This window comes from Camponotus vicinus, unplaced genomic scaffold (assembly GCF_025532165.1).
Source record: "Camponotus vicinus isolate PSW18456_S1 unplaced genomic scaffold, iyCamVici1.0 SCAF_1, whole genome shotgun sequence".
Lineage (NCBI taxonomy): Eukaryota > Metazoa > Arthropoda > Insecta > Hymenoptera > Formicidae > Camponotus > Camponotus vicinus.
Genome location: NW_028141945.1, coordinates 1,849,123 through 1,865,036, shown reverse-complemented (window position 1 = coordinate 1,865,036; position 15,914 = coordinate 1,849,123). Strand labels below are relative to the sequence as shown.

The 15,914-nt window shown below is 40.5% G+C and overlaps 1 protein-coding gene across 5 annotated transcripts in view; it reads left to right on the top strand.

Annotated features, from left to right (window-relative positions):
* Window positions 1-357: 357 nt before the first annotated feature.
* The window catches only part of Kn (EBF transcription factor knot), a 77,719-nt gene continuing 62,162 nt past the window's right edge, over window positions 358-15,914 (top strand). For all 5 annotated transcript variants that reach the window (XR_014438278.1, XR_014438283.1, XM_083096321.1 and 2 more), the window contains exons 1-4: window positions 358-1,451; window positions 7,008-7,161; window positions 11,520-11,583; window positions 15,635-15,690. Coding sequence is in view for 3 of the 5 variants with exons in the window: in XM_083096321.1 (XP_082952447.1) it covers window positions 1,381-1,451; window positions 7,008-7,161; window positions 11,520-11,583; window positions 15,635-15,690 (345 nt within the window). In the remaining 2 variants the exon portion in view is untranslated. The remainder of the gene's footprint in view (window positions 1,452-7,007; window positions 7,162-11,519; window positions 11,584-15,634; window positions 15,691-15,914) is intronic.

Sequence of the window (15,914 nt, the reverse complement as noted above, 5' to 3'; positions counted from 1 at the left end):
ATATTTTTAGGAAGTTGAACTCCTACATTTTTATTTCAAGGAACGGAGCGTCACAGTATCGACCTTGAGGGTAGTGCGGCTCGCACCAAAGTAACAGTCTCATGACGTTGCCGTAGCGGCGCCACAATCCTTGGTATCTGGAATGGGCGTCGAGATAGGTACAGGCAGCTTCATCCATTGGTCGTGCAACTCGCAGTGGATTGGTGCACAGTACCAAATGGGTAAAACCACCCCAACGGTATGGTCGTTGCGCCGCGTCGTTCCTGGCCGCGCCCACCGCTATCCTCAAAGCCCGACCCCACTGGGACCTGCTGGCACGCCGCTAGTGCCGGCCCTGACACATTCGACAAGCGGCTCCGTAACGGGAAACAACGTGCGACTGGGGACCTCGAAGGACCTCTCCGCTGGTCACGAGACACGCTTGAGACGTTTCGGCGACGACGATAATACGTGCCAGGGTGCCGCCGACGAGTGCTCAGATTACTACCGCTGCATACGTTTACGTCCCGACGTATGCCACCTCATCGGGTATAAGGATCATCGAACAATTTCGAAGGAATCATCATAAAGACGATTCAAGAGAGCGTTCAAAAGACAACACGTCCGTCGCAAGGCCTGCGAACATGCGGTACATCGTTTAGAAAGTGATACAAGCTCAGTGATAGAGACCCGTGACATTTTGCGAGGACCAACGCGAACCGATAGGGAGAAAAAAGGACACGATTCCGCGCGAGCGAATGAAAACTGTCATCTAGTGAGAACAGTGCATTGTGAGACGCAATCCCTTTAGTGCGCGCTCGTATCGCGAACTCGTGGCACGCACGTTTCGGACGCATGTGCATCGACACGCGGTCGGTGCGCCCGGTTTGACGGTGCAACCCGGAACGACGCGACACCGTCAGTGGTGAGCGGACATTCATGCACCGCCACGGGCTACCGGCCGCTGGCGTTCAAGTGATAACGATTCATGCACGCATCTAAAGAAACGTGGCACCGAACGTATTCGCTCTGACGGAGAGACAACTAGTGGAGTCTCTCGCGGAAGCGCGAAGGGGTGGTGAGCGAGGGGGCGACGAAGGTTTCTGCAAAGAGTGGCAACGCGAAGGAGGAAGCCTGTTGCCCCAAGAGAATCCCTACGGCCTCACCACGCGGTCCGACGAGTGGAGCAGTCTCCTGCCCAGCTCCACGATCGTGGGTGCTGGGGGGTCGGCATGGCTCGGACTCGGCGCCGGGGGTGGTACGGGGGCCACCACGGGAGGCGGAAGTCCCGTCGAGCTCGAGGGTCACTGGGGACGTAAGCTGTACGGCGCGAGTGTGGCCCCGCCGCCCCCGCCGCCTCATCATCATCCCCGGGCGCCGTTGGTTTTCGCGCCTCAAGATATGAGGCAGATATTGAAGGAGGAACCTGTACCACGTGCTTGGCCGCAGCCCGCGCTCGCCGACAACGGAACGTGAGTACATAAATATATAATCTTTACATTTGACAAAGAGACATGTATGAGATTACGTGTACGTACTTCTCAGCGGAGCTATAATATTGGAGGAAATTAATTTTTATTGTTGAATAATATAACGTATTAATTATTCCCATCATTTGATTTTATTGCGACGATCGATTTCATCGAGGATATATCTGATAAGATTTTTTATGTCATACAATTGAGTAAATTGATTCTTCTTTATTGTAAAATATATATAATTTATTTTCCGCAATAAACAATGAAAGGAACAAGTTTTACGCGCAATATCGTTTTTATAACTATAACAAAGGGTAAAATTACCATCACGCGGTAAATTTCTATCCTCAGTTTTTAAAGTATGATATATTTTAAAATGGTATATAAACTATATATTTAAAGATATGTAACATATATTGCTTCGTTATTTGCTCGTCAAGAGACAACAAAATATATGGTAAATTCAACTGAAACGTAGATTGAGAATTGGAATTAATCCACGTTTCAGGTGAACGTACTTAATAAATATTATGCATCATTAAAATTGTTTTGTTTTTAATTTTTCGCATACTATAATAATTAATCAAAGCATATGCTAACATAAAATACGGAAATGTATTCATTTTCAATACAAATCCCGAAAATATATTCGTATACTATTGTTATGACATTTGCCGTCGGATCGCACGGCGAGCTATATCCCTACGTAATCCCTAAATCTCGATATTCACTAAAATTGCGACAATTTTAGATACATAAGTACATTATAAATAAATTAAACATATAGATTATAAATTTATCAAAAAAACAGATGAAAAAATTGTCTAAAAAGGCACGATTTCTTCGTCACAATAATATAAAGCTCACTTTCATTATTTTTCAAAAAGCCAATAAAATGCAATTTTCCTCTTTTTGTCTCACCATAAGACACTGTCCGTTTACATAATCGCTTGAAATCTCTTTCTTTTCCCCATTATCATCGTTCCAGATGATAACACTGAAAATCGACAGCATAGCTACTGTTCCGTGCTGCAAAAACAGATAGTCCCTTTATTTTCACGAGCATATCGCTTCAAATCGCGATGCGCACGTTCCTGCATTTGGCGAACGATAAAGCGTGCTTTATTGCAGCCTCGCTTAAAGGATTTGTACGACGTGCAAACGACGAAGGCACAAATATCTACGACTACTCGGCAAGGTAAACCGGGCGAGCCGGCGGATTCGCTAATCCAATAGCGGTTCTCTAACTAATCCCTTCCTCCAAGTACCGTGACACGAGGACCGACCGGAATCGAGTTAATGTAATTGAGAATTTTAGCGCCTTTTGCTCATCGCTTCATCCTGGACTTTCACCGCATTTTCCCCCTCGTTTATCCAATCGTTCTTCCTGCAGGCTATCGGAACCTCTTCGAAGGAAGAAAGACAACTATTTCGTCCCGCACTCGTGAATAATTTTATTAAGCTATTTGCGCAAAAGTATTATATTACCAAGACTGATGAAAAATAAAAATACACAAAGATACACAAAGATTAAAAATGCAAATATTAAATTAAATATCAAACTAATTTAAATGCAAATATTATATTTTGTATAATTGTACGTTTTATAATTAATTATATATAAATTTAACAAATCTTAAGGAACCTAAAATAGATTGTATCCATAATATAATTTACATACATACATATATATAATTGGTCAGTCACATAATTTGAGAATTATTATAAATCTGATAAAGTGATAAATATTGTAAATGACTCGAATGATCGAGAGATAAATAACGCGATTGGCATCAAAAAATCGGAGCATAAATTTTCTTTTTATTAAACTTAATTGAATCAAAATGTTGCAATCTAAATAAATTATCTTACAAAAGTTTAAGAGTCGCAAAATGTTAAGCGTCAACTTTCGCCTTCATGGAAACTCGTAGCGGGAAAGTTTCGTTTCCTGCTACGAAGAATGGTTGTACCACACAACTGCGTTACATCGAGATCAGCTAGAGAAAGAGAGAGAGAGAGAAAAGGTTTGCGAAATTGTTTTAAAACTCCCGCGAAACACAGAGGCATATAAACTCTGAAGCTTTTTAAAAACTGCTAAAAAAGTTATCCACCTAATGAAGCAATAAACTATCGCACTCGACAGAAGGGACTGTCGCGCAGCGAAAAAACGATGGCTTCGCGTATGAATCAGAGATAAAGAATAAAAACGAGCGGGAAAAAAATTGCAATCAATCTTTGAAACCGTTAGTCGTCCGACAAATCGGGAAAAGACATATGTACGTATCATAATATCACCTATGTTTACGTCTCATCATTTAAAATAAATAATGTAATAAGTTATGTTTGTAACAAATCATTAATAAAATTTTATGTTTCATAATTATAAATCTTAGTAATTAATAATTTATATATTACTCGATTAAATGTATATACTTTAATATGTAATTATTTTAGCTTAATTAAGATACACGAAAATTATTTATTATCGCGAAAACTCTCATGTGGAATATTTGCAAAACATATATTCCTACGTATCGTGCGTCTATTAATAAGTAATAGATTTTTATGTGCGGAAGGTACGATGAAACATGTTAAATTGAACAACGCTCGCAGTAACGCGTACTCATAGCAAATTACATTCGGATATATTACAAATTGCTCATTATCTCCGTGCGCATTATGAATCGCGTTGGGTGCGAGCGTAAACAGAGTGTGCTTCGGCCAACTCGCAATAACTAACGCCCGACGGTGCGTATTACCCACGGATTTATTGTAATTCTCTACGATTGCTTTATCCGTGAATTCGTAACCATATCGGTGGGTTCGTATTATTCGCATATTTCATTCATAATGTATGTCGCGCAAATAGCATAGCTCGCATTTCGTGTATAAAGTATAAATACTATCGATCGTTTATTCCGACAATCTACCGTTATTCGAAATGCATCCGAGATTACGCTTTGTCATCGTTTAAATGTCGATTACGTCGTTACGCCCTGGATACGTACGTAAATGACTTCACAGATTTCACGGGAGCGAAAAAGCTCCGTCGTAATTTCCTAACGCGATATAAAGTGCAATTCTTCTCATAACGTCACATCCGCACGGTTCGTAAACCGCGTACGCGCCGCTTTTATTCTCGCCACTGTTCGTATAATCGTGCAATACTCGTGCAATAAATTCACGTAACCCTTCTCGCGATCGAGAAGTTGCATTGAAAGTCGAAGAACGAATTACATCTTCCAGCGCACTTTATTTGCGTATTTCAATATACATCGCCATCGGTGGATCGAAATTTGCGAATCGAATCGCGCGACGTTATAGTTAGAAGAATAATCATCGCGGAGCGGAATAGCAACGGGGGAGCGAATGATTCGCAGGTGTCGCAAATGTTATCTGTGAGCCGAAAGTGCGCGGGTGGCAATTGCACACACGAATACAGTAAACGCGAATGGAGCCCGTAATTATCACCTCGGTGTCGGTCGGTAGGACGAGCAACACCCGCGCTGGTATAAGCGCATAAAGCGCGCGTTATCCTCATGTATTCATGCAACGTAACTCAAACCTTTGAACGTCCTGTGACATTCGCAATCATGAGAAATAAGCAACCGTTTAAGGGATATCAATAAAAGTGTATATAGATTTTTTTTGCTACGCTAAAAATTATGACAAAATATATTTAAAATTAAAAATTACAAATTTAAAATTATGACAAAATTAGCAAACTGCGAATTTGCTTCTTCCTCCCTTCTAAATTTATCATAAATTTATCGTATTTCTTGAATTTATCTGATCCATTTGAAGATTAATAAAATATGAGGAATTGGATATGCACACAAATTACTACAATTTTCAATTTGATATACAGATTATTATTAAATTTTACAAAATATTTCGACTTATATTTGAAAGTATACCTATAAGATTTAAAATAATTTCGTCAAGATAACATGGCACTTTTTTTAATCGATATCGAAATGTAATTTAAATTTGAAAATGTATTTCTTTCTCTAAACTAATTTACGCGTAAGTTGGCACGCACCGATAACCGCGTACGCATTATTGTCATATTAGCGATACAAACTGCACGCGTATGCGCGGTTTTCCGCAATCCTCGATAGTCGCTCGAAAAGGAGTGGTGGTGCATCGGTGCGGGCGATAATATAACGGTACGGCAGAACGTGCCTACACGTTATATAGGAATTGGTGCATGGCAAACGGGGCAAAATAATCGGACGTCGAGAGTTATGGGGCGCGAACCGGCGACCGGTTAATCAGCCACCGATAATTATCGACACGGGCAGTACATCACTCCCCTTCCTCTACCAACGCGTCCTCCCCTGCCCGTGATCCACCCCCGCCGTCCCCGACGCTCGTTCCCGAAAGCCCGCGTTGCAACCGACCCCTCCGCGTTTCCTCCCCCAACCTGCCGGCGGCTCGGCGTCCCACCACCTGGCGTGACAAACGCACCGCCGATACCATCATTTATTTCGCAAATGTGCTGCAAAACTGCCGCTATTCATTTTCGGTCCAGTCGATTCAGTTTTCCGCTCCGAGGGTCCGCCCTGATGGCTGTGCGCGCGGCTCTGTGCAGTCGTGCGATGGTTTTATCGTTTCGCGACGGCACGATCACACACAGACCAGCGCCGATAATGCGATTTCTCGGCGGTGATTTTTAACCGCCGACTGCAATATACGTTCTACGGAAAAGTCAAAAAATCCTTTAAACGCGCAATCATATTTACTATGGATTGTCCACGATTTATTCGTTGCGGTCTGTAAAATGTTTCACCAAGTCTACATTCCATTATCGAAAAAAAAAAATTAACAAAGAGAAACGAAAAGAACAGCTCGGAGACTTGCAATAAACTGAGAGGCGATATAATAATTATTCTATTGTATATTTTTATTATTATCATCGATATGTGAAAGAATAACGATAAAATGGTGATAACGACCTCCGAGATCCAACATCGAGTGTGATATCCACACGCGACTATGCAGAGCGCAATGTACTTGAAAAGGGGACTTTCCGTGCCATTACTCAAAGATGGCATTGGAGTCCGGCGGCCTAATCTCGGCACATGAGACCTTAATGGGATTTTAAGGCGTCGAGGCCACCTGCGCGCTTCCCCACAGTCGATCTCGTTTGTCTTTCCTCTCTACCGGTTAGGACATTCTTATTGCACTCAAAGACTGATGACACTCTTCGATTCCACGATGGAGAGCATAACGTTTCACTTGACTTTAAAGATAAAGATCAAGTTTTAAAAATTATTTGCGCTTGTTGAAAAATTAGCATTATTTTTAAACCATACGTATAGATTGATTTGTATAAAAGAGATTCACTGAATCGATAGTGATATTTGCATGTGCATAAAAAATAAATTATGCAGTACAATATTAATCTCATTAAATTTGAAAACTCTTTTATACTTTAAATTAGTATAATAATATGTTTTTAATGTTTTTAATTAGAATATTTATATTCTAATGCAAGAAAGACATTTATAATGCACGATATGAAATGTGTTCTATCTGATTGAACAGGGTTGGCGTGGGCCGGGCGCATTTCGAGAAACAACCGCCGAGTAATCTGAGGAAAAGCAATTTTTTCCATTTCGTAATCGCCCTTTACGATCGACATGGCCAACCGATCGAGATCGAGAGGACGTCGTTCATGGGTTTCGTCGAGAAAGATCAGGTAATGATTTCTGCTGATTACATTGCATGGTCTTCAAAACTCTCACAAATTTGATTCGCGAATTTGATAAACAGTCACTGTTCTAAATCATTATCCTTAAAAAAAAATGAAATGGCCTGTTGCCAAGAAGCTTGAAGAACGCGAATGCGTCCAGACATTTTTCTTTCGGGAAGGAGCGCGTTTGATGGCGGCAAACGAGTTTGCGAGTGGAAATGACGATGGCGACGATAGCGAGTGATAAGTTCGGAATTTCAATGCTTCGTCCTAACTGACGCTCTCCCGAGAGGCCGGATGGAAAAAGGAGAGGAAGCCCTTTATGACGCCGGGGAATATCGTGCGAGCGCGCGCTTATCTCGATAATTGCCGTTTCCATCGGGGGCCGGCGTCAAATATTAAACAGTTACGCCTACACGTGTATACGATATCGATAGCCCGTAGAATCCATACCGACGTCTCCTTTCCGACAATTAGTCGGACAGGCGAAAATCCATCGGCCGCGTGAGAAATGGACGGTCGCGATGCAGGATCACCATCGGGGATGGTCACGCGAAGCGCGAATGACCTACGAATAATAAAGAGCGCCCTTCGAGTGCCTTCCCTTGCTCGGCTCTCGTCGTACCTTCGATCGGAGATTACGCTTTGTGGAGCGTTTGTTAACCAAGCACCCGCGCGCAAGAAATATCGGCCTTTACGAGAAATTACCGTAATTGCCTACGATACAGTCTACAGCTAATTATATGGCAATGTACAATGAATTTTCTCTGTCATACGCTTATATATTTTATGACGCGATACGGTTATATGTATATATGAAAGGGCATTTTGCTCGTATACCTTTAAGACCTTTCACGTCATGGCTATGAAACGCGACGAAGCTATTTTTTACGCTCAATTTCGCTGTCCTGGATACCACAAGTCGGTCATAGCGACAGCTCAGAAACAGTGCTATGAAGATCGCGTTTGAAAAAATCATTCTGTTCATCATTATATATTAATTTCATAAATTACAATTCAATTATAATTTTGTGCCAGATTACGTACAAATTGCGCGGATCTTGAACACAATAATTAAAACATAAATTGTGACTATAAATATACAAAAATTAAATAACAGCTGCTGAATAATTATACACTCCCCAAATCGTGAATATCGCGATAACTTATCACAACGAAAACCGTTAAACAGCTGTGAATTCAAGTTCCGCTCGTAGAATTATCACGGGGAACGATCGCAATCCCGAAAGAATGCTCTCGAACGGGACGCGATTGTCAGTGTTCTGTCATCGTCAGAGCTCCACTTTCTATTGGTCAATTAGTATAGCTGTTTAAGGAGAAGTTAACTACGGCCGCGCGACGCAGCATCCATTCTTGCGCAAGAGAAATCGTTACGTTGAGAGAGCGCGCGGACAAACGAGCGAGAAGCGCGGGTTCACACAAGTATACACATCTCCGGTATTTAAACCGACGCAAAACAAGCAGCACACATCACGCGCTTTATGGCATTACATCGCAGATCGATCGATGAAATCTACGTTAAACGCGATACGTAGTAATGTATAGTGTAAAGCCCACTATCATATATATCGAACAACCGGACGGAAATCCAGTTGCACGACACTAGGACGAGCCAAGGTCTACACGCGTATAAATTATCGAAACGTAATCCCAGCCGTAACCTCTGGAATTCTGGCAAGTCCCGTACGTATAACGACGATGCTCTGTCGGAAGTCCCTCTGTCTCTCTCGTGTCTCCCTCTGTGTCGCCTTTCTCCCTCTTTCTCTTCCTCTCTGTACCCTGGGGTAACGAGGTACACCCCCTAATAAATCTATCCGCCATAAATCGTCGGCTAATTCGACAGGGAGTATAGATCGCGTTCTTGGATGTGGATTTAAGAATGTAACAAAGCGCGCGACTTCCGATTCGGAAGATTGGACAAATCGAGTTAGGCTCCACCGATCTGTAATGTGCGTGAAAATAATTAATGCCTCTTTAATATGTAATATGATAAAATAATTGGAAAATTATATTCTATTAATGTGACTCCTAATATTCGTGGCTTATAAAGTTTCTTGCAGACCATTTAATGGTCACAAACATAGTTATTAAAGTTCCATTCCTAATATAACTTTGAATTAAATTTATATTATTCCAATATTAGAGTCGCAAAAGTTACATAAAACAGGTATTAATCGAAATTCTTCCTCTCTATTCTTGGGACTGTTCTTTTCAGCATCTGTCACTTCATCTTTCCATAAATTTATAACGCTCTCGCTCATTCCTCTCTCCTCTCCTATTCTGACCTTATAATACGTGCATAATTTATGTTGTCGGGACAGTTGCATCGCGTGGCCTCCCTATTAATTAGGGTCATGCACCGCGGACATACATCAACCTCGTGCCGAGTTCGTACCTCGAATCACACACCTTCGGCCCATTGCCGGTCTTAATCGAAATTGTGTTTTACTACAATTAAAATTAGTATAAAAATATTTCCGTCAAGAGTTACTATGCACATTTTAACGCGATTTCTTTTTCATAACAAAAAAATATTACAATAATTACGGATAATATATCAACATATAAACGAAATTATAGCACGTGTTCAAAATTATGTCGAAAATATCAATAATTATTAATATGGTTCTAGAAAATTAGCTCATAAAAATTTCAAAGCTACATTTTATTTTTTATTCGCTATAAGAATTAAAATAAAAATATACATTACAATCGACATATGCAATTTTTACGCAAGTGATATTAAAACGACCGCTTGTCACGAATGGCAATATACAAACGTGTGAATTGAGATCTCGACGCAACAGTTATGATGTTCGTATATGCATCACATCAACGAAAAAAAATGGCTCTAGATGAATACCTAGCGTTTTCCCGTTCCGTCCGCTTTTTGCTCGTGTTTAATTAAAAGGTAGTCAGCAGACGAGGAGAGAGAGAATAGCTCGACCTATCCGCGTGTATATCTGATTAACGTCCATCGTGTGCGCCGGACGAATTTAGAGATTAATGGTCGCGACGAGCGCCGTCGACAGGAAAGAGCTTAATGCGTGCGCTCGGACCGTGCGGCGCGCGACGGAAAAAAGGGAAGAAAGACGTCGCCGGTCAGACGCCGATCGGCGAAGTACGTCGGCCGATTATCCGATGAAGCGGACGCGGGTACGAGCGGAGCGGGGAATATTTCGTTAGAAAAATGATCACTTCTCTCGTTCATTCGTCGAGAAATCTTGCGATGGATTTATGCGGTGTTCTCATTCGCGTCGACTATTCTCGGGCTTAAGCTGATAAGCTATAATCTTGACGTCTCCTGCGCAACTCATCGAAACGGAGTAACTGATATAGTCAGGAAATATTAGAGAATTAGAAAATATGAAATTGTCCCGGACAAACCTAAAATACTGTGGAAAATTAAATATTCAATTTCTCTTTTTCATATATCTTATATAAATTTTGTTATATTTGAGAGATTATTACACATATATATGTAAGTTTATGAATGTATATATATATATTTATTTATTATTCATAGAGTTTTACTATTCGTGATTAGATAATTATAATTTGCTTGCTTCGAAATAATATATTTGAGTAGAATTTTATTAAATATCTCTCTACTCTGCCATTTGTCGAATATATCCGTCTATAAAACCGGCAATCGATGTATCATACTAATTCATTCTCTTACAAAAATTACACAAAATTTGTAAAAAATTAATGCAATCTATTAGAAGGATATTCTAGATAATTGCATAACATCGCGTCTCTGCGTGGACAGTAGAATAATGGACAGCGAGACCAAGTTTTACTACACGTCTATACGCGTAATTACGTTAATTTGACGTAGAATCGATCGAGCTGCCAACGTTTATCCTCGAGGCGAAAGGTCGTATGCACGACTAAAAGTCGTGGTTGTGACGTGAGGAGGGGGGGAAGGGGAAGAGAGAGAGAGGGGTATAGTCGTGGGTGTACCAGCGACCATGATGTTCCGGGGGGTTGGTAGTTGAAAATGCATTACCGCGGTCGCGGCATATGGCACGATGCACGCATGACTCGTCAACGGGGCAGGATGATAATTATGCATCGCACGCCATACGTAATGGCATGGCTCTTACCGGCGCATCAAGAAATTAATAATTAGCGTGAGGTGGAGCAGGTTGGGCACACACAGGCGTTGCGTCACGATGCACTTAATTAAAATAGAGCAGACCGCGAAGAACGCGAGACCGATAACCATTGTTAGCTTTGTAGAATTTGTTCGAATATTTCTGGATACACATAATTTGAAAATACAGTCGATTAATTAATAACTTGTATTATTTACATGTATTTTGTGTGTCTTTTTCCAGGAGTCTGAAGGTCCAAAAACGAACAACGGCATCCAGTACAGTCTACATCTACTCTACTCCAATGGTAAGTAGCAAAAGAATAATTTTAGGATTTAAATAATTAAAACAATTTATTGATTGCTTGAACGTTATTAATTTCAGTCATCAGCAAAATCAATCAATTTAATAATTCGTTTTTTCCATACATTTGATTATTTAGTAATTAATACATCGCATATTTATACTAAATATTAATATCTTCGTTTTCAATAAAATAATCAATGCGTGAAATGAGGTACATATATAAATGAATATTTACAAATCATATTCATTCGGAAAGGTATCACGACCGAATAGACTCTTGAATCAATATCAGCAAACGTATTCGTGGGTCTAGGGGAGGGATAGGATACGTGATAATCCCATTTACAGCAATGATGACGGGTCATCGACATTCCATGTGGACAGCCGGTCTCTTAAAACCGCTAAAAAGTTCAGGGACTTTTGAAGCCCGACCGCAACAGAGACATATTTTACGTCGCTGGTCCAGACTTGGCAAAAAAGGTCCAGCTTCCGTCTCGAAGAAGCGCACGAGTGTGCGCGCGAGAATGGCAGAACGGAAAGAGAGCAGAAGAAGCGAAGTAGCTTGAAGGTGGTCCGACCAGCAGACCCCCGAAAAACGTCTTACGTATTACGAACATATTAAAAAGCCGCAAGGCGCTATACGCAGGTCCCCGGTCCTACAGTTTTTCGCTCCATATACGTCATGAGTAACGTCAACAAGCCGCGGTCATCTCTCTATATCCCTTGTTCTTGCCGTCGTCCCATTTCGTCGCCGCTATGAAATCACCCTTCGTCTACCTTTCTTCTGCCCTTTTCGTTTTTCCTTTTTCCGGGATTCATACAGCGCACCCTTACCCCTCCCCCCCCCTCCCGCTCCCCATTGCCGGTGCCCGATCAATCAATGCAAGATTTTTGCGTTGACCGAGGCCTGACTGAGGGACCGCGCTCCCATCTATGGACACTAAAACGTGTCGTCAACATCGCGAACAAGAAACAACTAACTGTTGCAAACTAAGAAATACCAACGCGCGTCTCTCAGCCGAGTTTTTCGTCTCTCTCTCGCGCATTTCTTCATCGTATTCCGGTTACCGTTCCTCGATCTCGCGTATTCTCTACAAGATACGTGCTCTCATCTGTTTGCGTCTTTGCCTCTCCTTATCATTATGCAATTTTGTCTCTGCTTTCTCTCAAGCGGGATGCCATCCGTATCTATGTCTTGTCAGCGGCCGGCTTTGCGTATCAGAATCCTGATCGTTAAACATGAAAAAGATTCGTATACCGAAACAGAAGCAATTGAAGGAACATAAATTTAATAAATTGTAGACCGTGCTTTCAAATCTAATATTAATTTTTTATTTTGGAAAAAATCTAAATCTAGATAATTTCCACTGTGTTACTTTAACAATATTAAAAAATATCTAATAAATATATTAACCGATTAATTTCTCATTAAAAAATAAAAGTTTATCGAATAATAATAATAAATATAAATCTAAAAGAGAAAAAAGTAGTCAATGCATATTCAAACATTGGAATATAAAAATATTGATTATACTACTTGCAAAAAATCTTTAAAAAAATTTTTTTTTAATTACTCGCTTTTATCGAACGCAATAATGTATATATTATCGCACGCGAGTAGTGCACTATTAGCCATGCTTTTTGCAGTCGATCGATACATCTGTGTGGCTCTGATTTATGCGCCGTAGATCGGACTGTCGTGTCGTTTATAAAAGTTTCATGCACGAAATACTTTGCCACGTGCACGCGCGAACGAATGTTATGCCCTGGAGACAAATTGGATCGCGGACATGCCTCGTCTCTACAAGTCCACCGTTACACTGACAGATCCACATCAGGTGTTCTCGTGCACGCCATGGCATCACCGATCGCATCGCGCGCGCGACCAGGCAATAAATCTATAATTAAATAATAAATAAGGAGCGTTCCTTACGGTTCGAGTGACGACGGGCTCTCGCCCATATCGGGTCCTACTCCTTTTTGTCATCGCTCATTCCTCCTGCGCGCTCCATTTTCTGCTCATCCTTCTCTTCCTTGCCTACATCGTCTACTCTTTTCTTGCGTGCTTCTCGTGCCATCATCGCACACACGAGCGAGAAGAAACATACAACACATATTCGGAGAATAGACGCAAAGGCGAAATACACGAGTTTGTACCTGGCGGAATATAACGCGGTGCATAATAAAAATGCCGCTGATCAAGGATCGCTGATCAGGACGATAGAATGGACGGTGTCTGCTTTTTCGAGAGATCGTTCTTGTCCCCTTCAAACCTGGTCGCCTAGTTATGCTAATGCCAGCCGACCTAGACTTATTTGCCTCCACTCAGCGGGACATGGCACGCGAGTCATCTTTCTTATTCAGCGTGTTTTTCATCGCTTACCTTTATCGTCATCGCTCAGAATCGCGAAGTGCCGCGCTGCTGGCGATAAGATTGACACGCGGCAATTCTCTGCACCGCTTACAATTACATTCCAAGTCCTTTAACCGATATAAAATGAATCAGACTATAAAGAAAAAAACGTTATTTTTATTTTTCTAATTTTATAACATTATCTTTATTATTTTGTTTTTTTAAGAATTAATGTACTAAATTTTTTATAATTAATTTTGAATGCAGTTGTAAAGCAGGGAAAAAAAGTGTAGTTTTTGTAATCAACATCACATATGTTATATGATTAAAAAATTGAATGACATTTTACATATTTTCTTAAGTAAAATTGTATATCGTATATTGACGTGAACAGTCTTCTGATTGAAAAATAAAAAGTTTTATAGATTTTTTAAAAATAGCACATATCATGAGATAAATTATAATTTTTCTAAATTTCCTTATCATATTTACTTTAACTGTTTTATATGCATTACGTTTGCAAAAAATATTTAATTTATATTTCCATGTTAGATCGTTACTGATTAGGATACTTGTAGAGAAAGCCAGATATTCCGGCGGAAGCTCGCAGCAGTTATTCGGTCAGTTTAGCGTCGACCCGTATTTGCAAATCCTGACATGGCCACGGATACGGTAAACCGGTCGACTGCGTACGTAACTTCCGGTAAAGCCGCGACGGTTTCTCGAGGTAATTTGTGAGCTAGTTTCGAGCAGAGTATCGTAATCCGCAATAACGTTATGCGGCGGTGAGCCTGGACCTGGGCGCCCGCCGGGTCTGGGAGTCTTATGTCGGGATTACTTGGCTTACCGGGCACGCGAAGCCGGAAGCCACGGGGGTGTCTGTCCGAAATACACCCCAGGATTACCCGGGACTCCCCCAGGAAGGAAGGAACAGTTTCGAAAACTTGCAACGCCGAGACGCACATTGTAGGCAAACTGTAATTACGATCCTGATAACGCGCGATAATAGCGTTCCGATACGTATCTCGCAATTTTCTTAACATTCTTTCCGCGGTTTTATGCTGTTTTGCGAAAACTGTAATTACAACACGAAAAAAATAGAAATTACAGGCCTGATAATTTTTTCACTGACACTTGATATCGAGACATGGAACGTGTGTGGTCTCTAATTGCGTTTACCTTAAAGCGTACCTTGCATAAGTGGATATCAACAATTGTCGAATTCTTCAAGTTTTCGAATTTGTATCTCAAAAGAACATGCAAGAACACAACGATAATTAACGCATATTTCTCCCTGAGAGATATGTGCAGTGATGTCGATATTTGGCGTTTCAAAGCAAAGTCAGGATCGATACAAAAAAGGAGATTGATTGTGCATAAGTATCGAAGGACAAAAATGAGCTGCTTTGTATTGCCGTCGACTTTACGAAATACTCCTTAAATATACAGCTTTTTCTGAAAGAAATGCTTTAGACGGCGATATACTTGACAAAATTTGGGCACGTTTCCATATTCGTCGTATTCCTTTCGTAAACGTCCTAAATTCCTACGCGAAACGCTTCTTTGCTTAATGATGCTTTTTATCGAGATGCGCGAAGAAAACAAAATTGCATAACATTGCATAAAATTGTATGACAATAATATTATTTTAATTTGTTGTCAATATGTTTAAACTAACATTATTTTATCTATTTTTTAGGTGTCAGGCAGGTGCAGGATATTTACGTCAGGCTTATAGACTCCGCGACTAAACAAGTAAGTAACAAATATCTTTATTTCTAACTTATAATTTAAATCTTTAAAAATTCTACTATTTTCATTGAATAAATATATTTTGTTAAGAATTAAATTTATATGTTTCAATTGTCATGACTCTCTCTCTCTCAATTTTTTAATACATAAAAAATACTACTAATTAAATATATAATATCTTGATACAATTTCTTAATAAGTATAATAATTATTGTAATTGTCACGAT